This window comes from Ursus maritimus, unplaced genomic scaffold (genome assembly GCF_017311325.1).
Source record: "Ursus maritimus isolate PB19 unplaced genomic scaffold, ASM1731132v1 scaffold_34, whole genome shotgun sequence".
NCBI classification, from domain to species: domain Eukaryota; kingdom Metazoa; phylum Chordata; class Mammalia; order Carnivora; family Ursidae; genus Ursus; species Ursus maritimus.
In genome coordinates this window covers 412,092-438,146 of record NW_024426008.1, presented here as the reverse complement: position 1 = coordinate 438,146, position 26,055 = coordinate 412,092, and the positions used below count along the sequence as shown (strand labels likewise).

Here is a 26,055-nt window from a genome sequence, read left to right as displayed (position 1 = left end):
CTTTCTTCTTCAAGGCTACAAAGTTCCCTCTAAACAGTGTTTTCACTGAATCCCCCCCAAAAGTGATGTTGTATTTTCATTTAGTTCAAAATATTTTAAAATTTCTATTGAGAGTTCTTTGACTCACATGTTATTTAGAAATGTATTGCTTAATCTCCAAGTATTTGGGAATTTCACAACTATCTTTCTATATTGATTTCTAGCTTAATACCACTGTGGTCTTGGAGCATACATTGTGTGATTTTTATTGTTTTAAATTTATTAATATGTGTTCTAGATGTAGAATGTGGCCTATCTTACTGAATGTTCCATGTAAACTTGAGAAGAATGTGTATTCTGCTATTGTTAGATGAAAGAGTCTGTAGGGGGGCGCCTGGGTGGCACAGCGGTTGGGCGCCTGCCTTCAGCTCAGGGCGTGATCCCGGCGTTCTGGGATCGAGTCCCACATCAGGCTCCTCTGTTATGAGCCTGTTTCTTCCTCTCCCACTCCCCCTGCTTGTGTTCCCTCTCTCACTGGCTGTCTCTATCTCTGTCAAATAAATAAATAAAGTCTTTAAAAAAAAAAAAAAAAAGAAAGAGTCTGTAGGTGTTAATTGTATCAGTTAATTCATGGTGCTGTTGAGTTCAACTATGTCTTCACTTGTTTCTGCTTGCTGGGTCTGTCCATTTCTAATAGAGGGCTGTTGAAATCTCCAACTATAATAGTGGATTCATCTATTTCTCCTAGAAGTTCTATCAGTTTTTGCCTCATGTATTTTAATTTCCTATTTTTAGGCACATACACATTAACAATTGTTATGATTTCTTGGAGCTGAGAGTCCCTCGTGCTCACTGACCATAACCTGTTTCCCCTCTCCACTGATTGGGCACTCTATCGGTTCAGGCACCCCTGTTTGTTCTGTGTCTCCTGGGATACTAAGACCACAATGACCCACCTATAATTCTGCCCTTTTCATCTCCTGAGCCCCTTTCAGAAAGGGATGTCTCACACTGGAGCAGATTTCCAAGGGTTCTGATTTTGCACTCTGGTGTTATATCACTTTCCAGTAGCCGGTTTATGGAGGCTCCCTTCCCCCCCTCCATTTATCTTCCAATATTTCCCCTCAGATTCACTTCTCCGCACCTCCTACCTTGCAAAAAGCAGCAGCTTTTCTGCTTGTAGAGTTCCAGATATATTTTTTTACATATCAGGCTGATTTTCGTGGGTGTTCAGAATGGTTTGGTAGATATTTAGCTAAATTCAAGGGACCAGATGAAACAAGGTCCTCTATTCTTCTACCATGAGACTTACTTTAGACCCAAAGACAAATTGGTTGATGTTGAAAGGATAGAAAAGATATTCTATGCAAACAGTAATCAAAAGAGTGCAGGGGTACCTGTATTATCAGACAATATAATCTTTAAATTAAAAAAGTTTTTTTCTTTTTTTTAAGATCACTTTTTAATAATAATTTTTATTATGTTATGTTAGTCACCATACAGTACAACCTTAGTTTTTTGGTGTTTTTTTTTGTTTTTCTTATAATAATATTTTTTTATTATATTATGTTAGTCACCATACAGTATAACCCTCGGTTTTGATGTAAAGTTCGATGATTCATTAGTTGCATACAACACCCAGTGCACCATGCAATATGTGCCCTCCTTAATACCCATCACAGGCCTATCGCAATCCCCCGCCCCACTCCCCTCTGAAGCTCTCAGTTTTTTTCTCAGAGTCCATAGTCTCTCATGATTCATTTCCCCTTCTGTTTACTCCCCCTTCATTTTTCCCTTCCTTCTCCTACCGATCTCCCTGCTATTTCTTATGTTCCATAAATGAGTGAAACCGTATGATAATTGTCTTTCTCTGCTTGACTTATTTCACTTAGCATAATCTCCTCCAGTCCCGTCCATGTTGCTGCAAATGTTGGGTAAGCGTTCTTTCTGATGGCTGTGGTCCATATTCCATTGTATATATGGACCACATCTTCTTTTTTTTTTTTTTTTAAAGATTTTATTTATTTATTCGACAGAGACAGAGACAGCCAGCAAGAGAGGGAACACAAGCAGAGGGAGTGGGAGAGGAAGAAGCAGGCTCATAGCGGAGGAGCCCGACGTGGGGCTCGATCCCACAACGCCGGGATCACGCCCTGAGCCGAAGGCAGACGCCCAACCGCTGTGCCACCCAGGCGCCCCTGGACCACATCTTCTTAATCCATTCATCTGTTGAAGTGCATCTTGGCTCCTTCCATAATTTAGCTATAGTGGACAATGCTGCTATGAACATTGCGGTGCATATGGCCCTTCTCTTCACTACGTCTGTAGCTTTGGGGTAAATACCCAGTAGTGCAATGGCTGGATCATAGGGTAGCTCTATTTTTAACTTTTTAAGGGACCTCCACACTGTTTTCCAAAGTGGCTGTACCAACTTGCATTCCCACCAACAGTGTAAGAGGGATCCCCTTTCTCCACAACCTCTCCAACATTTGTTGTTTCATGCCTTGTCAATTTTTGCCATTCTAACTGGCATAAGGTGGTATCTCAATGTGGTTTTGATTTCAATTTCCCTGATGTCTAATGATTTTGAACATTTTTTCCTGTCTGTTAGCCTTTTGTATGTCTTCATTGGAAAACTGTCTGTTCATATCTTCTGCCCATTTTTTTATTTGATCATTTGTTTCTTGTGTATTGAGCTTGAGAAGTTCTTTGTAGATCTTGGATACCAGTCTTTTATCTGTAGTGTCAGTTGCAAACATCTTCTCCCATTCCGTGGGCTGCCTCTTAGTTTTTTTGACTGTTTTCTTGGCTGTGCAGAAGCTTTTTATCTTGATGAAGTCCCACAAGTTCATTTTATCTTTTTTTCTCTTGCCTTTGAGATGTGTCATGAAAAAGGTTGCTGTGGCCAATGTCAAAGAGGTTACAGCCTATGTTCTCCTCTAGGATTTTGATGGATTCCTGTCTCACATCAAGGTCTTTCATCCATTTGGAGTTTATCTTTGTGTATGGTGTGAGAGAGTGGTCAAGTTTCATTCTTTTGCGTGTAGCTGTCCAATTTTCCCAGCACCATTTATTGAAGAGACTGTCTTTTTTCCACTGGATATTTTTTCCTGCTTTGTCGAAGATTAGTTGCCCAAAGAGCCAAGGGTCCATTTCTGGGGCCTCTATTCTGTTCCATTGGTCTATGTGTCTGTTTTTGTGGCAGTACCATGCTGTCTTTGTGACCACAGCTTTGTAGTATAGATTGAAATCAGGCAACATGATGCCCCCAGCTTTGTTTTCCCTTTTCAACAATTCCAGGGCCTTTTTCTGGTTTCACACAAATTTAGGGCTATTTGTTCCAGCTCTTTGAAAAATGTCATTGGTATTTTGATCAGGATGGCATTGAAAGTGTAGATTGCTCTGGGTAGCATAGACATTTGAACTATGTTTATTCTTCTGATCTATGAGCATGGAATGTTTTTCCATCTTTTTGTGTCTTCTTCAATGTCTTTCAAGAGTGATCTGTAGTTTCTAGAATGTAGGTCCTTTACCTCTCTGGTTAAGTTAATTCCGAGATACCATATGATTTTTGGTGCTATTGTAAATGGAATTGATTCCCTAATTTCTCTTTCTTCAGTCTCATTGTTCATGTATAGAAATGCAACTGATTTCTGAGCATTGATTTTGTATCCTGCCACATTACTGAATTGCTCTATAAGTTCTAGTAATTTTGGGGTGGATTCTTTTGGGTTTTCCATATAGAATATCACGTCATTGTTGACGAGAGAGTTTGACTTCTTCTTTGCCTATTTGAATACCTTTTATACCTTTTTGTTGTCTGATTGCAGTTGCAAGGACTTCTAGTACTATTTTGAATAATAATGGTGACAGTGGGCATCCTTGTCGTGTTCCTAATCTTAAGGGAAAGGCTTTCAACTTTTCCCCATTGAGAATGATATTCGCCATAGGCTTTCCATAGATGATTTTTATGAAATTGAGGACTGTATCCTCTATTCCTATACTCTGAAGGGTTTTAATCAGGAAAGGATGCTGTACTTTGTCAAATGCTTTTTCTGCATCAATTGAGAGGATCATATGGTTCGTGGCTCTTTTCTTGTTGATGTGATCTATCACACTGATCTCTTTGCGAATGTTGAACCACCCTTGCATCCCAGAGAGGAATCCCACTTGGTCTTGATAGATAGTCCTTTTAATGTACTGTTGGATCTTATTAATTAGGATCTTGTTGAGAATTTTGGTGTCCATATTCATCAGGGATATTGGTCTGTAATTCTACCTTTTGATGGGGTCTTTGCCTGGTTTGGGGATCAAGGTGATACTGACCTCATAGAATGAGTTTGGTAGTTTTCTTTCTGTTTCTATTTTTTGAAACAGCTTCAGGAGAATAGGTATTATTTCTCCTTTGAATGTTTGGTAGAATTCCCCAGGGAATCCATCAGGCCCTGGACTCTTGTTTCTGGGGAGGTTTTTGATCACTGCTTCAATCTCTTCATAATTAATCGGTCTGTTTAAATCATCAATTTCTTCCTGTTTCAGTCTTGGTAGTTTATAGGTTTCCAGGAAGGCATCCATTTTTTCCAGGTTGTTTAATTTATTGGCATTTAGTTGTTGATAAAAGTTTCTAATGATCCTTCCTATTTCATTGTGTTTGTCGTGATCTCTCCCCTTTCATTCATAATTTTATTAATTTGGGTCCTTTCTCTATTCTTTTGAATAAGTCTGGCCAGTGACTTATCAATCTTATTTATTCTTTCAAAGAACCAGCTTCTAGTTCTGTTGATCTGCTCTACTGTGCTCCTGGTTTCTAATCCATTGATCTCTGCTCTAATCTCGATCACCTGCCTTCTTGTGCATGGGTTAGGCCTGTTCTTCTGTTCCAGCTCAACTTTCTTGAGGTGAGAATATAAAAACCGCATTTTAGATTGTTCTGTTCTCTTGAGTGAGGCTTGGATGGCTATGTATTTTCCCCTTAGGACCGCCTTTGCAGTGTCCCATAGGTTTTGGACCGATGTGTTTTCATTCTCATTGGTCTCCAAAAATTGCTTAATCTCATTTTTAATTCCCTGGTTTACCCATTCTTGAGCAGAATGGTTCTTAGTTTCCAAGTGTTTGAATTTCTTCCAAATTTTTCATTGTGATTGAGTTCCAGTTTCAAAGCATTGTGGTCTGAGAATATGCAGGGAATAATCTCAGTCTTTTGGTATTGGTTGAGACCTGTTTCGTGACCCAGTATATGGTCTATTCTGGAGAAAGTTCCATGTACATTCGAAAAGAATGATTGTTCTGCTGTTCTGTGTGTAGTGTTCTGTATATATCTATGAGATCCATCTGGTCCAGTATGTCATTCAAAGCTCTTGTTTCTTTGTTGATTTTCTGCTTAGGTGATCTGTCTATTGCCAAGACTGGATTGTTGAGGTCCCCTACTATTAATGCATTATTATCTATATGTCTCTTTATTCTGGTTAAGAGTTGGCTTGTGTGGGGCGCCTGGGTGGCACAGTGGTTGGGCGTCTGCCTTCGGCTCAGGGCGTGATCCCGGCATTGTGGGATCGAGCCCCACATCAGGCTCTTCCACTATGAGCCTGCTTCTTTCTCTCCCACTCCCCCTGCTTGTGTTCCCTCTCTCACTGGCTGTCTCTATCTCTGTCAAATAAATAAATAAATCTTTAAAAAAAAAAAAAGAGTTGGCTTGTGTATCTAGCTTCTCCTTCTTGGGGGCATAGATATTTGTAATTGTCATATCCACTTGTTGAATACATCCTTTAAGAATAATATAGTGTCCTTCTGTTTCTCTAACTACAGTCTTTAGTTTTAAAATATAATCTGTCCGGTATGAGAATTGCTACCCCAGCTTTCTTTTGACATCCATTGGCATGAAAAATTGGTTCTCTATCCTTTCACTTTCAGTCTGGACGTATCTTTAGGTTCAAAATGAGTCTCTTGTAGACAGCATATAGATGGGTCATGTCTTTTTATCCAATCTGCAACCCTCTGGCGTTTATGGGAGCATTTAGGCCATTCCCATTAAGAGTGATTATTGAGAGATATGATTTTAATGATGTCATGTTGCCTGTGAAGTCTTTGTTTCTATAGATTGTAAATTTCTGTTCTGTATCACTCTTGGGGCCTTTTTACTTTTATAGAATCCCCCTTAATATTTCTTGTAGGGCTAGCTTTATGGTCACATATTCTTTCAGTTTCTGCCGGTCTTGGAAGGTCCTTGTCTCTTCATCCATTCTGAATGACAGCCTTGCTGGATAAAGGATCCTTGGCTGCATGTTCTTCTCATTTAGAGCTCTGAATATACCTTGCCAACCTTTCCTGGCTTGCCAGGTCTGTGTAGACAGGTCTGACGTTATTCTGATGTTCCTTCCTCTGTAGGTTAGGATTCTCTTCCCCCTGGCCGCTTTGAAGATTGTATCCTTGGATCTAATATTTGTGAATTGCACTATTATGTGATATGGTGTATGTCTGTTCTCATTGATCTTGGGAGGGGTCCTTTCTGCCTCCTGGATATGAATGCTTGTTTCCTTTGCCCGATTAGGGAAGTTCTCAGCTACAATTTGTTCAAATATCTCTTCTAGACCTCTCTCTTTCTCCACCCCCTCAGGGATGCCGATGATTCTGATATTGGAATGTTTCATTGAGTCAGTAATCTCCCATATTCTACATTCTTGAGATTGGATTTTTTTGAGCCAAGTTCCCATTTTTCCTTCTTTTCTATCATCCCATCTTCCAATTCACTAATTCATTCTTCTGCCTCATTTACCCTGGTCATCAGACCATCCAGTTTAGACTGCATTTGATTCATAGCATTTTTATTTTCTGCCAGATTCGCTCTCATTTCCGCCCTTGGAGATTCTATATTCTTGTTACTATTTTCGTTACTATTTTCTTTTTTTTAAAAAGATTTTATGTATTTATTTGACAGAGAGACAGCCAGCAAGAGAGGGAACACAGGCAGGGGGAGTGGGAGAGGAAGAAGCAGGCTCCCAGCAGAGGAACCTGATGTGGGGCTTGATCCCAGGACTCTGGGATCATGCCCTGAGCTGAAGGCAGATGCTTAACAACTGAGCCACCCAGGGGCCCCTTGTTACTATTTTTTTCAAGCCTACACATCATCTTGACCATTGTTTCTCCGAATTCCATTTTTGACAATTTGGTTATATCCATATCCATCAGTTCTGTGGCAGAGGCCACAGTCTCTGTCTCCTTTCTTTGCTGAAGATTCCTCCTCCTCGTCATTCTGATGAGGAGAGGTTGCAGGGATGCACAGAGCCCAAATATTGACCAGGACCCAGGCAGTGTGCACTTGTTTTATAGGGACCTTAGGGATGTGGGCTTCTTGATTTTTCAGTCTGCCTTCTGGGGGAGGGGCCTGCAGTGCTGATACTCAGGCAACCCTTTTGGGTAGAGTTGCCCTGTCCCCTGTGAGGGGGGATGGAGATGGGCACAATTTGAACTGGTATTTCCAGGCTTTTGTTCTCTGGCGGCTTTCCCTGGCGGTTTTCTGTGACTTTTCTGAGAGTCAGAGCAGCAGTGGCTGTATCCTAGTCTCTGTCTCAGAACAGAGAGATCGCAGTCTGTTCTCCACTGAGCTCTCTTGGTCACTTTAACTCTATTTCTGTCGGTGCTGCTAAAAACCCTGCAGCATCCTGGGTTGTGCACCCCACAGCCACTATCCCAGCCCTCGCTTCCAGGGCCGGCTCGTCTCTGTCATTTTTGGTTCTAACACCGCCAGCCATCCCCAGTTCCCGCGTGCGCTCCTGAGCTCCGTTTCAGTGTGGTTCGCGTGCGCTCCAGAGCTCCGATTTTCAGTCCGGTCGCGTGCACGCTCCTGAGCTCTTGGTTTCAGTCTAGTTCGAGGGATAAAAAAAGGTTATTATGCTAAGTGAAATAAGTCAATCAGAGAAAGACAATTATCATATGATTTCACTCATGTGGAATTTAAGGAACAAAACAGGATCATAGGGGGAGGGAGAGAAAAATAAAATAAGATGAAATCAGAGATGGAGAAAAACCATAAGACTCTGAACTATAGGGAACAAACTGAGGGTTGCTGGAAGGGAAGTGGGTGGGGGGATGGGGTAACTGGGTGATGGACATTAAGGAGGGCACAAGATATAATGAGCACTGGGTGTTATACGCAACGGATGAATCACTGAACTCTTCTCTGAAACTAATGATACACTATATGTTAATTAACTGAATTTAAATAAAATTCTATAAAAGGTTATTTAAAATTATATATTAATAAAAGGTTCAATACAGCAAGAAGCTATAACAATTATAAACAATTACACATATAATGAGATCAAAATAAGAAGCAAAAATAGGCAGAATTGAAGGAGAAACAGATATTTCTATAATAACAAGATTTCAATCTCACTGTCAGTAATGGGTAGTAGAACCAGACAGAAGATAAATAAGGAAACAGACTTGTACAGCAAAATAAACCAACTAGATTTAACAAAAATTTATAGAACACCGTACTAAATAACAGAATACACATTTGTGTCACGTGCACATGGGGTATTCTTCAGGAGAGACCAAACATTAGGGCACAAATTAAGTCTCAATAGATTGAAAAAGAAAGGTATTATACAAAGTCTCTTCTGTGACCATAGTAGGATGACGTTAGAAATCAATAACAGTAGGAAAACTGGAAACTTCAAATTTGTGGAAATTAAATAGCACTCTTAACAAACAATAGATCAAAGAAGAAGTCACAAGGGAAATTAGAAAATACTTAGAGACAATGAAGAAGAAAATAAAATATATCTAAATCATTGGGTTTAAGAAAAACAGTGCTGGGGGGAGGAATACATAGTTAAATAATATAAAACATTGGAAAAATATGCCAAAGAGCAGGCTAAACTACACTTACTTAAAAAGATTGAATTTTTTCCCACAGAGATACAGAAGAATATGAAAAAAATTAGCAATGTGTTTGATTGTTAGAAGCATCATTCAAGCACTCCTTTCCTTGGTAAACCTCTATTAAGCAGGATGCTGCGCCCAAGCTTAACAAAGTGTACACTTAAATGTGGTCCTGAGCTAAAGTCGTACCAAATGTATCTGTAGTTGCTTTGCCCTCTTTCAGGTGCAGAGGCCACTCTTGCTCTCAAAGACCACACAGAAAAGAAGGCAAATGTGTGGGAAGTGTTGCTCAGGAGTCTCAGTGGTGCAACAAGCCAACCATCACAGCTATTATGATCCCCAGGACCCTGAAAGTGCCCAGCACCATAGCAGGCAGCAAGAAAGAAATCTCTGCTGGTATCACATGGTTACCAATCCCAGACTGTCCCCCTTCCATGAGGTCAGGCAGTACCAGAAATCACAGACATCTGGATCCTCAACAGTTCTTTACAAACATGGTCTGAGAAGTTGCTCAAAACTTGCAGCCTGTACTTCCAGAGCAGGACCGTTAGGGCTTTACAGGAAGCCCCAAAGTCCACATGGTTGGCCTGTTTGAAGACACTAAGCTCTGTGCTATCTACTCCAGAAGGCATGGGTCCTGCCAGGTCCCACAGTTGCAGTGGTACTTCTATGGGACAAGTACCTGGTCTGTGGGCGCATGATAAGAGATTTATTCTCTTACGGGGATACAGATTTTGTACTGTTAGCGGTTTTGTTTAGGTCTATATTTCATTTTGAATTAAGTATTTAATTATGTAAACATAAAGGTATATTTAAAAACCATGAATATCCAATTATTTTATCATCATTTTTGAAAATAGTTGTCCTTCCCCACCAAATTCCACTGGAACATTTATGAAAAATCCACTGAAAACTTTCAATTTTAGCTCAGATAAGTAGAGAACAGGAGAAAGCATTGCTCCCATCCATAAAACAAAACAGCTGGGCAGACTTTAAATTAACAAGTTTTCTTGAATGTACCAGATATCTGAGATTGCAGGGGAAAAAATGAACCCAGACTCTGGAGAGCTAGGTGGCTGCAGGGAGAAGCAAGGGCCCAAGCAGTTGCTTCACTGAGCCAGAGAATGTCAAACATCGTATAAAATGACTCTAATGGAAAAGCTAGACAACATGCAAGATTAGATAGGTTATTTTAGCAGAGATGGAAAGTTTAATAAAATTTAAATGCCAGATATAAAAAACACAGTATCAGAAATGAAGAATGCCTTCAAAGGGCTCCTCAGCATACTTGATACTGCTGAGAAAATAATCAGTGACACTGAAGATATGTGTATGTGTGTGTATGCTTAAAGGTATGTGTTTTTTTTCATTTTATGTATTTTAATGTTCACAAGCTTAGTATTTACTGGAGTATTTACAAGTTTACAGTCTTAAAAACATCCTTCCACGAAATATCCCCCTACCTGATTAACTGTATAATCATGTACTATTTAAATTCAATTTAATTAACAAATCTGTATTATTAGTTTCAGAGGTAAAATTTAGTGATTCACTAGTCGCATACAACACTCAGTGCTCATTACTTCAAGTGCCCTCCTTAATGCCCATCACCCAATTGCCCCATTTCCCCACCCACCTCCCTTCCAGAAACCCTGTTTGTTCCTTATAGTTAAAAGTCTCTTATGGTTTACCTCCCTTTTTGTTTTCTTATTTTTCCTTCCCTTCCCCTACATTCATCTTTATTGTTTCTTAAATTCCATGAGTGAAATCATATAGTATTTGTCTTTCTCTGATTTATTTCGCTTAGCATAATATCCTCTAGTTCCATCCATATTGTTGCAAATGGCAAGATTTCATTCTTTTTGATGGCTGAGTAATATTCCAGTGTGTGTGTGTGTGTGTGTGTGTGTGTGTGTACCACATCTTTATCCATTCATCTGTTTATGGACAGCTAGGCTCTTTCCATATTTTGGCATATGTTTTAAATGTACTGGTGACCCTGAGATAATACAAAAATACACAGAAAACATTGTCTGGCTTCTTTGAAAAGAAACTGTTTAGTAACAATAGCCTTTCCTATATGCACATGTCAGAAAGCAGCAGGAGAAATGAAATGTAGTATGGGATTCTGACTTTTTAGATACTTCCTTTTGTAAAGGGTTTATTTGTTATTAATCTACATGTGGTAAAATGTAGCTGATGTCAGAACAGTTACTGAGCAAGGGGTACATAATTCTATTATAACGATGTTGAGTTCCAGTACACATATAAATTCCAGGTAAGTGGTATGCATATATACAACCTCACACAGATAAGAAATAGAGAACTCAGGGGCGCCTGGGTGGCACAGTGGTTAAGCGTCTGCCTTCGGCTCAGGGCGTGATCCCGGCGTTCTGGGATCGAGCCCCACATCAGGCTCCTCTGCTATGAGCCTGCTTCTTCCTCTCCCACTCCCCCTGCTTGTGTTCCCTCTCTCGCTGGCTGTCTCTATCTCTGTCGAATTAAAAAAAAAAAAAAAAAGAAATAGAGAACTCAGAAAATATTCACACACATTCAATGCTGTTCAGTTTATGCAATTTATTTCTTATTCTTTTAAAGCATCTTATTCTAGTGAATGTCTACATTATCAATATTGTTATGTTTAGCTGTTTTCATAATACGTATGAAACAATAGTCTTATAGAACAATTTCTACGTAGATGCTATTACTTACCTTTCTCAAATTGATAGGTTCTCCCCCTGTAACACATTCTGAGAAAGATTAAAGTTTGATAACTTGTTGAGAACTTTCATACATTTACAATTCAATTATCAGATATTTAATGAGATATTATTTTTTGGTAAAGGATTTCCTACATATGTTGAAATGTTGAATTTCTTCCACTGATATTTACCTGATGAGGAGGAGTCGTGGATAAAAACTATGGTCATTCAGGATATTGTCAGGGGTTTCTCCTGTGTCAGGTTTCTGATATATGTTGAGTTCACATATCCACAGAAATCATATTCATAGGCTTTATTAGTTGAGGGTTGGTGAGTATATGTCAGTATAAAATATGCCCAAGCCTACAGAAACTCTGTAGAGAACAAGTTTATTTCCTCGCTGCAAAAAGACCGTATACATGGAGAAAACTCCATTCCAGTGACTCTTTACCCTGTTTCCTTGCATCTTGTACTCTCCCATCTTCAGTGCATGAGTCCCATGGTTTCACTGGGAGTAATCTCCACTCCATTCTGATAAGGGACAGAAGAAAACATTTGAGAATTCGAGGAATGTATTAAATGAGACTGGTCACTGACCCCCACATCCTACTAGCCAGAGGCTATTAATATGACCCCATTTGGATGACGCTGGTGAGAAATTTAGACAAGGTGTGGCAGGAGGGAAAAGAGGAAATGGTTATTGGTGAACAATTAATAGTCATTATATGGCATATGGGGATTACTTCTGTGTAAGTCAAATTGAGGGCTGATTTATAATAGATGAATTCCCCACATCGATTACCTCATTTTTTGGTCTGGTTTGTTGTGAGGTCTCTAACCTCCATGTATTTTCTGTTGTACTGAGAAAGCTGGCTTTTGGCTAAAGGGCATCAAACTCTTATTACATTCTCAGTTTTCTCATTGTATCATTTCTTTGAATGAGTAAATTTTGATAACTGACACAAAGTTTTCACATTTTTATTACATTCCCAGACCTTTTCTGCAGTGTGAGTTTTCTGAGGATTGAGTAGGAGTATTTCTCATGTTCATTATCTTTGTAATTTCTTTGCTGGGTGAGTTCTCTGATCCATAATGAGGATTGCACTCCAGATGGAAGACTGCCCATATAAAATATATTCCAAGAATTTCTCTCCTGTGTAAGTTCTCTGATGTTTGTGAAGGCCGGTATCTTGCAGAGGAACTTGGAATTGTTTATTCTATTCATAGGTTTCTCTTTCTCTTTCATACTGTAAGATTTGATTTCTGGCTCAAAGTTTTTCCACATTCTTTACATTCATATGTTTAACTCCCTGTGTGGGCTTTCTGATGTTCTCTAAGGCTTGATTTCTGGCTGAAAGTTTTCCCACACTTATCACATTTATAGGGTTTCTCCCCAGTGTGAGTTCTCTGATGTACTCTGAGGTTTGACTTCTGGCTGAAAGCTTCCCCACAGTGATTACAGTTATAGGGTTTTTCTCCTGTGTGAGTTCTCTGATGTTTTCTTAGGACTGACTTTTCACTGAAAGCTTTTCCACATTCATTACATTCATAGGGTTTCTCCCCCGTGTGAGTTCTCTGATGTCCTCTGAGATTTGATTTCTGCCTGAAAGTTTTTCCACACTCATCACATTTATAGGGTTTCTCCCCAGTATGAGTTCTGTGATGCACTCTGAGGTTTGATTTCTGGCTGAAAGCTTCCCCACAATGATTACATTTATAGGGTTTCTCCCCTGTGTGAATTCTATGATGTCCTCTGAGTTGTGATTTCTGACCGAAAGCTTTCCCACATTGATTGCATTTATAGGGCTTCTCCCCTGTGTGAGTTCTATGATGTTTTCTTAGACCTGACTTCAGTTTGAAAGCTTTCCCACATTCATCACATTTATATGGTCTTTCCCCTGTGTGAGTTCTCCGATGATTCCTTAGGCCTGACATGTGGCTGAAAGATTTTCCACATTCATTACATTCAAAGGGTTTCTCCCCTGTGTGAGTTCTCTGATGTACTATGAGGATTGACTTATAGTTGAAAGATTTCCCACATTCATGACATTCATAGGGTTTCTCTCCTGTGTGAGTTCTCTGATGTATTCTTAGACCTGACTTTGCACTGAAAGCCTTCTCACAACCATCACATTTATAGGGTTTCTCTCCTGTGTGAGTTCTCTGATGTTTCCTTAGGCGTGACTTCTCACTGAAAGTTTTCCCACATGCATGACATTCGTAGGTTTTCTCCCCTGTGTGACTTTCAAGAGGCTGAATCAGGAATGAATTCACAGAACAGGATTTTCCACATTCATTACATTCATAGGGTTTCACTGTTACATGAGTTCTCTGATGTATGTTGAAAGCTGACTGGCAACCTAATATCTCTGTACATGTGTCATAATCAGAGGATTTGTCTGTTGTGTGAGTTCTCTGATGCACTGGGAGGGCTGGATTACGGCTGAAATTCTTTCCATATTCAAAGGGTTTCACTCCTATATGAATTTTCTGATGTTCTCTAATGTGTGATTTTTGGCTGAAAGGTTTCCCTTCCGAGTCAGTTCTTTGAGTGATCCTACTGAAACTATTTCTGTTTTCAGTACATTCATATTCATTAAATTCATGACTCTTCTCCTCTGGATTATTGCTATGAGAGACTAAAAGAGTTGATTTATCACATTGTTTTCCCCCAAATTTACTGAATTTATAAGATTTCACTTTTGGGTGGGTACTCTCAGATATAATGAGGGCAGACTTTTCAAGGAAAGCTTTTCCACATTTATTGTACTCAGAAGCTTGCTGCAAAGTCTGAATTGCCTGATGCTGAATGACTTTCTCTTTATGACTGAAGGATTTCACATTTTTACTATAAACAAATGATTTCTCTCCAGTATCAGTTCTGCCCTCCTTAATACTGAGAAGCCATTTCTTACATACAGTAAGCTCATGAGCCTTCTTTCCTGAATGTTGACAGTGTGGAGCCAATGAGCTGAGATGCAGGTAAGCAGGTCCTGTAGTGTCAAACTTATAGGGCATTGTTCTTGCAGGTAAAATGTTTATGTCCATATTACATGGCTTTCCTGAAATCTCTTCCTCTGTAGTCAATGATTTGTTGGTGAATAAAACTTGCCACAAATATTTGCCTTGGTTTCCTAGGCTCTTCTCTGAGAGTTGATTAGGTTGGGAGTCTTCTAAAAGTGAGAAAATTAAAAATACTTTAAGATATCTAACACACTTCTTATGGAATGGGACTTATAGATATATGCCCTCTTATGTATTTGATGCCTCAGTTTCTGGCTCAGTTTCCCAACAATAAAGTAATTCCAAGTGTATATTCTCTTTTTGTTAAAAAAAACAAAAACAAAAAACCTTTTTGGAGTAGAAAGAGAAGAAACTAGAAATAAATATACATATGTATTTGGCACCTTAAAGTATAGTTTTCAAAATTGGTTGAAGAAGAAGAAATAAAGGAAAGGAACAATTGAGAATGGAGAATATATTCAAGAGAGTTGGATCTTGGGAACAGAAAAGACAGGAAAAAAGTAATAAATGGGATGAATTCAACAAAGATTATGGAACTAAGTAGATTAAAAGGCTTTCAATGGATTTATCGGAGATAGAATTTGCAGTAGGGAAAAATATGAGTCTAGAGTCTTGGTCAAATCTAGATTAAAATGGTAGCATAATCAGTTGGAGCTCCATTTTTTCCAGTCTACACAACGACACTAAAATTAATTTATAATAGCACCAGCTTCCTCATGGTGAAAGAAAAAAATTGTATTTGCTGTGCTTGAATTCTCTCTGTGGTATCATTCACAGAAATATAAACGTATCAGTAGAAGTAAAAAAAAAAAAAATGACAGGAGTTAAAGTAATTTTCCACCTCTACAGGAGTCAGTGCTCTATCCTGGTTCTGGTACCTTGGTATTATATCAGGATTGTTCAATAGTGAATATATCTTGGTCATCAAACTTAACTTTTCTCTTTTCACCTTGCTCATCATTTCCCCCAAACTAGTTTTGTTTGTCCAATCTTTGATTCTGATTTCCGACATACCTAGGTGTTTTGTTTTGTTTGACTGTGAGAACCTTAAGGATCATGTTTCAAACTGGCCCTAAAAATGAGTATCCTTTATATTTATTTACCATGAGTTTCTTATGCATATTTGACTGTTGTTGCCCTGCTACTACCCACACTCTTAGCAAACATGTCAGGCCTATTCCAAAAAATATTTGAAAACCTTTAATACACTGCCCAAGGCACCAAGAGATGAAAGATTTAAGTGATTCAGGGCAAATTTCACACTAACTACATGTTCATTGTGTGTTCTTGCTACCATTCCACCAGTCCATAGTATTTTCTGCTCTAATCTTGCTATCAGTCCCCAGTGGTTATCTTCCAGCAGGAAATGTATACTCATACCTTTCCCTAAACTGCCCTCCATTCTAGCTTTGGACTACATAGAATCCAGATGCCCTTCAGGTGCAGCAAAGCTATCTTCACCAAACTTAACAACAGAAACGCTTCTAATATCATCTCACAAATTTAAGCGACATTTATTTTAAAATCTGAAAGAAGTATCATTCTGCCTGTATCATTCATCTTAACAAGGGAAATATAGAGAGTGCCCATATTTGTGACTCATGATTTTTAAAGCAAATTACCATAACCCAAATCAGGAGGCATCTTAAAACTGATGGCAAGTCCATAGTTAAATGGGCAGCATTTTCTCTTTCTTGGATGTACTTAAAATACTGGTTCATCTTTTAATCAACAGAACTTTACATGATATGAAATATATGATATGAAATGCAACTTTGCTCACTTTTCCAAAACGAAACACTCACTGTGATATTCTTTGCATCCTTCTGTAACATAAGTCAGTGGTCCCAGTGTGCCTCAGAATTACCTAGAGAGCTCTGCACATACAAGGGCTCAGATCGATTGCTGACCTACACCTGAGGATTCAAAAATCCTAGAAATTTGACTTGGGCATTGTATTTATGAATAGTGTCTTCTGAATGAATCAATATGAAATAGTTATCTCCACCTAGTTTTGGAATCAATCCACAATATTATTAAAAATATTTATCATATAATACATACCAAAGAAGAAGAATGAAACAGACCATTCTTTTGGGGGGATCATAATCCAGGTGAGTTAAAGCCTACGTTATTTGTGTAGTTCAAACCAATGTTACTCACCTCTGCCCTGTAGTGTGAATACATAAACAGATGGACGTGGCTATGTGTTCCAATAAACGTTTCTTTACCAAAAAAGCAGCAGGCAGGATTTGACCTAGGGATAGTTTCCTGAGCCTTATTCTAGACTCCACTGAGTCTGGTATGAAATCAGAGGGGCATATTAAGGTCTACTCTCTCTAATGTATACCTACTTCTCCTTATAACTCTTGACCGTTTTTGTCCTATAAATCTTGGTAATTTATTTGGTACATTAATATTTAAAACTTTTATATGTCCTTTAAAAACTCTTTCAGCTTTATCAAAATGTCCTTTTTCTTACCTGTTTTTGACATGAACTGATTCTTAAGTATTAGTTAGATAAATCAATACTGAGTTTTATGCCTTTGGCTTAACAATTCACGACTCTATTTCAAACTTTATATATTACTTTTTAGGGATATCTCTTTGATACAATCTGATAGCATGTTATCTTAATAGGTGAATTTAATTCATTTACATTAGTTGATATGGCAGGTATGTTTACTTTACTTATGTGGTGTGTTTGCATAGCTTTTGTGCAAAACATTTAACACAGCAGGCCTGAGGCTGTTACACTTAGATGGTGGGCTTGCAAGAAGTTTAGCCCTCAGCTGGCATGTGAACTTAGATTTTGAGATGGTTCCCAAGAACCTAGTCCCTAGGTAGACAACATTTCACATGTGTTGGCACATTCATTGCTGGGGGTCTTGGAAGCTTGCACCTCATTTCCTCTGGACTTTGTCCCCTTTCTCTTTGCTGATTTTGCTTTGTACCAATCATTCCACATTATAAATCTTAGCTATGAGTATGACTATATGCTGAGTAACAAAGAATCAGTGAGCGTGGTATGTGGTAGTTGTCCTGGGGACTTGTTCTCTCTTTTTTTATTTGAAGTATAGTTGACACACAATATTATTGGCAACTCTATAGAGCTTTATAAGAAACTTTTCTAGTAACAGGTCTGTTATCTTTGCTCTATCAAACATATTTAACTTCTAATAATTAGGAAGGCTGCAGTTTGCTCCAGTCATCCTTTCCAATTACATTATGTAAGTCCTTAATCATTTATATATTTAGATGACCCTAGTAACTATTAAATAATGAAAAAATTATGGTTTCTTTCTCTTTTCTAATCTGCTGATTCTCAATTTTAGTAGCTTTGTTATAATTTTTCTTAGTTTTTATCTTTTTACTGGTAAGAACATGGAATTCATTATTTAACTTTTCAGCTTCAAATGGAACACTTAGTTCTCATCTTTTAAAGATGAGGATATCAACACGCTTACAACCCACTCCTTGTGTTAGCTGGCCCCTTCCACATTTTATTAGATCTATTATTTTTATAATTTAAAATGTAAAGCCTCTAAAAGGACAGCGCTGAAAAACATTTTAAACGGCTTACTTCCAGCTGATAGCTTTGTTTTTGTTTTGTTTTTGTTTTTTTTTTAGCTGATCACTTTGGATCTAATTTTCTTGGATGCCTTCTGCCAGCATTCAATAACTCACCTGGGGAGCTCTTTCTTAGAAATTCTTTCTTTAATAACCATGGATCTTCTCCTTGTTCCAATGTGAAGATCAGTTCTGGTTTTGTAAAGCAGTACCCTGTAAATGGGAAATAATTTAGCACTTGAGTTAGCTCCATAAGTTACACTGTTGCTGAATGTGAAGGAAGGTATAGTTTCAAAAGTGGCACATTCAAGGTGCTCACTACAACTTTTCTGGGAGAGGAGTGATCACAAAAAAATATTTTCTAATATTTTTTATTTTATATTTTATTTTTTCTAATTTTTTATAAAGGATCAATCTTTTTAAACCCCTGAATCATAAGACTAAGTAATGTTAAATTCTAAAATGCTCAATGTCTGTGTTTTAAACAAGAGATTTCAGAAGGACTTTCCAAACTGGCCATAACAGAGTAAAAAGAACTGATTTACCTCTCCATATCACACATCTAAAAGAGTGTACAAACTATATAAAATGGTTTTTAGACTTCAGACACCAGGCAGCTCAGACAGGCATACCTGACAATAGGAAAACAAATGAGGTGAGTCCTACGATCATCACATGCTGATACAAAATGAACATAAACTTTTAAAAATTTAAAAATTTTAAAGAGAAAGGAAGAGTTTTATTTGAGTTCAACTTAGGACAACTGCCAGGGATACACCATCTTCACAAGCAAGAGAGCGCTCCAGGGAAGGAACATTTAGTGCAGGGTTTATGTGAGTTCTTTACATAAAGAGCTACAAATCATCAAGATGAAAGACATTCCAGAAAGTTACAGACTTTATCTTACATTTTTATTATATGCAAGGCTGTATAACTTTAATGTTATGGGAACCAGGGAGGGTTCTTCTGTTTTGTATTTCTTATCTTTATGTTTGGAATGCTCCCCCCCCCCTTTTTTTAATTGAAGCAGATGTACAGTGTGTGCTCAGGGCAGAAATAGAGACCATGCTTTGAGGTTTTGCTGATTCATTTTGGTCTTAGTAAATGTTAAAGTATAGCTTCTCTGGGAGCCCAGGAGCACGGCCCACAAACATTAAAAATTGAAAATTTCCCTTATCACACAGCTTACTGCCAAGAAGAGATTAAACTACAGAACAAAAGAACCAAAAAAGCCTAGCTGACTCAGTAGGTTGAAATAACATAATTGAATTTTAAGGAAGCCATGACGACTAGAATTGTTAAAGATGAAATACTAGAGAAGATAAAGCTGTACTGATACAGAGTCTTAGAGATTTGCAGAAGAGGCTCTTAAGTACTAACTTGTGCAACTATGTAAGAAAAATACTCAGGATGCCTGAGTGGCTCAGTCGGTTAAGCGTCTGCCTTTGGCTCAGGTCATGATCCCAGGGCCTGGGATGGAGCCCCATATCTGGGCTCCTTGCTCAGCAGGGAGCCTGCTTTCCCTCTACTTGCTGCTCCCCTGCCTGCAGGTCTCCCTGCCTACACTTGCTCTCTCTCTGATAAATCGATCAATCTTAAAAAAAAAGAGAGAGAAAACAAAAGGAAAATACTCAAGGATGGGGAAAGACAAGTGAAAAAGAGTAGGCTGAAAAAATTATCAAAGCATACACAGACGCAGGAAGTTTCCATTGCCACCAGCCAGGGTAGAAAAATCTCCTATTTCATGGCCAACTGGGAAGAAAACCAGAAAGATGTTTACTGCTTAACAGAGGAGCCAAATTAGTCCTAAAGCAAGCTCTGAATCTGACAATGCAGTTTAAAGCAATCCTTGAAATAATCAAATTAATTCCAAGGAACTTAACTACATACCAGAAAAGGCCTCAAAAGATTTAAAATAATACAACAAAACTAGTAGCTAACAATATTTGTCAGAATTATTGGTACTCGATAAGATAAATGCACTTTTGATTCCCTTTATCAACTTCATTCTTCTCCTCACCCACCTCCCCTCTGGTAACCACTAGTTTGTTCTCTGCATTTAAGAGTTTGTTCTTTTTGTTTGCTCTTTTTTTTTTTTTTTTGGTCTGTTCATTTGTTTTGTTTCTTAAATTCCAATACGAGTGAAATCATATGGTATTTGTCTTTTTCTGGTTGACTTATTTCACTTAACATTATACCCTAGCTCCATCCACGTAATTGCAAATGGCAAGATCTCATTCAATGAAGAGAAAATCTTAAGGAGGTAGAGAAAGGTATAATATGTATAGAGGAATAAAGAATGCCTGCTTCTTCTCAGAAATTATATAAGCCACAAGAAAATGAAGTGACAATTTTAAAGTACTGAAAGAAAAAAGTCAACCTATAGTTCTATAGTTAGCAAATACAGAACATTTTCAGATAAACAAAAGCTGAATTTATCACCAACTGGCATATATTACAGAAGAAGCTAAAAAAAATTTCTTCAGACAGGAGGAAAAATGCTATCAGGTGGAAATTTGGATTTATACTTAGAAATACAGAGCACCACAACCTGGAAATTTGATATAAATATAAAATATACTCTTCTCATTTTTAGAACTTTTAAAAAATGGTAAATTATCTTTTAAAATAACAGCAACTATATACTGTAAGTTTTATAACATACATGTCATATATATACACACATGTATATATATGTGTGTGTATGTAAAATATATGATGACAACAGTACAAAAGATGGAAGATAAAAAATAGACAATCACAAAATTCTTGTAAATGTAGTAAAATAACAATTTGAAGGTAGATTGTGTTAAGTTAAAGACGTATGCTGTAAATGCTAAGGCAACCACATTTCCACAGAAGAGAGGCACAGCCAATAAACCACTTATATAGATGTAACAAAATCATTAAAAATACACAGTTAATTCAAAGAAAGCAGCAAAAGTAGAAAAATGGGGAAAAAAACAGATTGCAAAAATAGTAAACAGCCACATATAGTTCATTTAAGGTTAAACATAAATGGTCTGATCATTGCAATTGAAAAGCCAGAGACTGACAGATTGGATATAAAAGCCAGATCCAAATATATGATGTCTACAAGAAATCCACATTAAAGACACAGGTAAGTTGTAAGTAAAAAGAACAAAAAAGATATCAAGCAAACATAATAAAAAGAAAGTCTGAGTGACTAATAGTAATATCAAAGTAAAATTCAAAAGAAAGGAATATTATCTGGGATAAAGAGAAATACTGCACAATGATGGAAGGGAATAATTCATCAAGAGAACAAAACAATGCTAAATATTTTTTTATCTTATGAAACTACTTCAAAATATATAAAGCACATCCTGATAAAACTGAAAGAATAACCAAATCCACAATTACAGCTGGGCAGTAACGGCACTGTCTCAATAACTGATAAAACAAGTAGATGAAAAGTAAGTAAAGACAAAGCGAAACTGAACAATATTATCAACATGACCTAATTCCCATCTATAGAAGACTGATCCATGGTTAAAAAAATATGACCCAACTATATCCTGTCCACAATAAGTTTATTTCATAAATATTATTTAAATGGTTTTCCCTTATAAAAAGGTAAAGTTTTTCTCTTGTTGCTTTTAAGATCTTTTGTCATTAGCTTTCCATAAGTTTGAAAGTCACGGGGCGGGGGCACCTGGGTGGCTCAGTCAGTTAAACATCTGACTTGATTTCAGCTCAGGTCAGGATCTCAGAGTTGTGGGATCGAATTCCATGTTGGGATCCATGCTCAGAGTGGAGTCTGCTTGTCCCTCTCCTTCTGCCTCTCTCCCCTGTGCTCCCAACACTCTCTTCTTCTCTCTCAAATAAAATCTTAAAAAAAGAAAGAAAAAGTTCAGAGTTCATGGCAAGGATTCTTTAGGTTTTATTCTGTATGGAGTTTGCCCAGCTTCTTCAATGTAGGCTTATACCTTTTGCCAAATTTGGGAAATTTTCAGTCATTATTTCTTTAAATACTTTTCCACCTTTCCTTATGGGACTCCAAAGACAAAAATGTTAAGAGATTTTGTTGTAGATGCATAGTCCCCTGAGACTCTGTTCATTTTTATTATCTATTTTCTTTTCTTTTTTTTTTATTATCTATTTTCTGTAACAATTGGCCCATTATTATTGTTCTATCATAAAGTTCGATGATTTTTTTTTCTCTGTCCTCTCCATTTTGCTGCTGTGCATGTGGAAACCACATTACATTAAGTTATCACGTCTCCTTAGACTCCTCTAGATTATGAATGACTTGCCTTGGTTTTGATAACCTTGACATTTAGAAGGCATTGCAGAAAGTCCTTCAGTACAGCCTGCTTGTCTGATGTGTTTTGGGGATAAAAATGGAGTTTGTGTTCTGGGGATAAAGACTACAGAGGCAAACAGACTGCTATTCTTATCCCATCTTATGCTATCAACATGACATCATTTTCTTTTAATTTTTTATTTAAATTCTAGTTAGTTAACATACAGTGCAATACTGGTTTCAGGAGTAGAATTCAGTGGTTCATCACTTACATACAATACCCAGTGCTCATCATAACAAGTGCCCAGCTTAATACCCATCACTCATTTAGCTCATCCTCCACACACCTCCCTCCCTCTGCTCTGTTTGATCTCTATATCATCGAGTCTCTTATAGTTTGCTTCCCTCGTCCCCCCATACGTTCATCTGTTTTGTTTCTCAAAATTCCACATGAGTGAAATCATATGTTATTTTGTCTTTCTCTGACTGACTTATTTCACCTAGCATAATGCACTTCAGCTCCATCCACATCATTGCAAATAGGAAGATTTCTTTTCTTTTCTTTTCTTTTCTTTTTTTTAGTGGCTGAGTAACATTCCATTGTACATATATCCCACACCTTCTTTATCCATTCATCAGTTGATAGACATCTGGACTCTCCATAGTTTGGTTACTGTTGGTAATGCTGCTATAAACATCAGGGTGCATGTACCCTGGTGAATCACTATTTTTTTATCCTTTGGGTAAATACATAGTAGTGCAATTGCTGAATGGTAGGTAGTTCCATTTTTAACTTAAAAAAAAAAAGCTTTTATTTATTTTGAGAGACAGAGCATGAGAGAGAGGGGCAGGGGCAAAGGGAGAGAGAGAGAGAAGCAGATATCCTGCTAGGCAGGGATCCTGACACGGGGCTCAATCCCAGGGCTCTGAGATCATGACCTGAGCTGAAGGCAGAGGCTTAACCGAGCCACCCAGGTGCCCCTATTTTTAACTTTTTGAGGAACCGCCATACTGTTTTCCAGAGCGACTGCACCAGTTTGCATTCCCACTAACAGTGCAAGAGAGCTCCCCTTTCTCTGCATCCTCACCAACACCGGTTGTTTCTGGTGGTGTTAATTTCAGCCATTCTGACTGGTGTGAGGTGGCATCTCATCCTGGTTTTGATCTGTATTTCCCTGATGGTGAGTGATGTTGAGCATCTTTTCATGTGTCTGTTAGCCATATAGAAAACTGCCTATTCATCTCTTCTGTCCATTTCTTTTTTTTTTTTTTAAGACTTTATTTATTTGACAGAGAGAGCGAGCGAGAGCACAAGCAGGGGAGCAGCAGAGGAGCAGGCTCCCGATCCCAGGACCTGGGGATCATGACCCCAGCTGAAGGCAGACACTCAACCAACTGAACCACCCACGTGCCCTCTTCTGCCCATTTCTTAACTGGATTATTTGTTTTTTGGGTGCTAAATTTGATAAGCTCTTTATAGGCTTTGGATACCAACCCTTTATCAAATATGTTGTTTGCAAATATCTTCTCCCATTCTGTAGGCTGCCTTTTAGTTTGTTTCCTTTGCTGTGCAGAAGCTTTTTATCTTGATGAAATACCAATATTTCATTTTTGCTTTTGGTTCCCTTGGGTTTAGCAACATGTTCAGTAAGAAGTTGCTCCAGCAGAGGTCAAAGTGGTAGCTGCCTTGTGCTCTCCTCTAAGATTTTGATGGTTTCCTGTCTCACATTTAGGTCCTTCATCCATCTTGAATTTTTGAGTATGGTGTAAGAAAGTGGTCCAGGTTCATTCTTCTCCATCAACATGACTTATTAATAATAACCTGGATGACTTGGCTGAGGCAGTATATGCCAGGGCTCTCCACTGTAAAGTTACCCCTCCCCCATGCATATTGTACTCTTTAGAAGGAAGTCACTAGGCACAGCCTGCTAAAGGGATAGGGAATTATGTTCCACCTCCCTGAAGGTGGAGTAACCACATCATTTATTAGGAATTCTTCTGCTTGAAGATTTTTCTATTCTCTCTCATTTATTTACTTATTCAATCACTTATTCATATCAGGATGGACTCATGGGTATTTTATACTTTGGGTTATACATTAAGTTATATTATTGCTTAAACTGTGGCTGTTTTGGCTACAGGGAGTTTTTTTTTTTTTGCTCCTCTGTTTGTTGATATACCCCCATCATTTGGCTTTTTGAGCATTTCCTTATGCTCCTCTGCACTTACCTTGTATGTTTCATGCCTCATCCTTAGAATCAGCCATTTCTCCAAGGAACTTTGGTTCCTTTTATTGGAGAATGGTATTAAAAACTACTAACACATCTATTTCAATCTAGTTTTGGAAGATTATGTGTTTCTATGAATTTGTCCCTTTCATCAATTTGTTGGCATACAACTGTTCATAGTGTTCTCTTATAATTATTTTTATTTCTGTAAAATTGGTAGTACTGTCTCCATTTTCATTTCTAATTCTGTAATTTGAGTCCTTTTTTTTTTTTTTTTAAAGATTTTATTTATTTATTTGATGGAAAGAGAGACAGCCAGCGAGAGAGGGAACACAAGCAGGGGGAGTGGGAGAGGAAGAAGCAGGCTCCCAGCAGAGGAGCCTGATGTGGGGCTCGATCCCAGGACCTGGGCTCACACCCTGAGCCGAAGGCAGACGCTTAACGGCTTAACTACTGAGCCACCCAGGCACCCAATCCTCTCTTTTTTTCTGAATCTAGCTGTGGCTTGGAATTCTGTTGATCTTTTCAAAGAGTCAATTTTGGTTTCATTGATTTTCTCTTCTGTTTTTCTATTCTTTATCATTTTCTGAATTTCTATTGTCTCATTCCTTCAGTTAGCTTTTAGTTTGCTCTCTTTTTCTGTAGCTCCTTATGGTGTAAAGTGAGGTTCTACTGATGTGAGCTTTTTTTCTTTTAAAGATTTTATTTCTTTATTTATTTATTTGAGAGCATGCGAGAGCACGAGCAGGGGAAGGGGCATGGGAGAGGGAGAAGCAGTCTCCGCTGAGCAGGGAGCCCAATGCAGGGCTAGATCCCAGGATTCTGAGATGAAGGCAGATGCTTAACTGACAGAGCCACACAGGTGCCCCTCTTTCTTCTTAAGGTGTATGTTCACAGCTACAAATTTCCATCTTAGTGTTACTGTTACCACATCTTGTAAGTTTTCGTGTACTCTGTTTTCATGCTCATTCTGTCACGGTATTTTCTAATTTCCCTTGTGGTTTTTTTCTTTGACTCATTGGTTGTTTAAGGTACGATGTTTATTTTCCATTTACTCATGACATTCATTTTCCTTCTGTTATTGATTCTTTAGTTTCATTGTGATTGGAACAGATACTGCATATGATTTCAATCTTCTAAAATGTATTAAGATTTGTTTTAGTCTAATCTGGAGAATGAACCATGTGCATATGAAAAACATGTAGTGTACTATAGTTCACTGGAGTCTTTTATATATCTGTTAGGTTCAGTTGGCTTATGGTGTTGTTCAAGGCCCTTTTTTCCTTGGTTGTTCAATCCATTATTGGAAACGGAGTATTATTGCCATGTAACTGTGTGTTTCTCCCTTCAATTATATAATCTGGGGCTCTGATGTTAGGTGCATATATGTTCTCAGCTGTTA

General features: G+C 38.0%; 1 protein-coding gene across 1 annotated transcript in view; it reads right to left on the bottom strand.

Annotated features, from left to right (window-relative positions):
- Positions 1-26,055, bottom strand: part of ZNF782 (zinc finger protein 782) — a 104,279-nt gene that overhangs the window by 35,630 nt on the left and 42,594 nt on the right. The window contains 2 exon segments of the mRNA XM_008711816.2: positions 12,813-14,737; positions 18,276-18,371. Of these exon segments, the coding sequence (XP_008710038.2) occupies positions 12,813-14,737; positions 18,276-18,371 (2,021 nt within the window).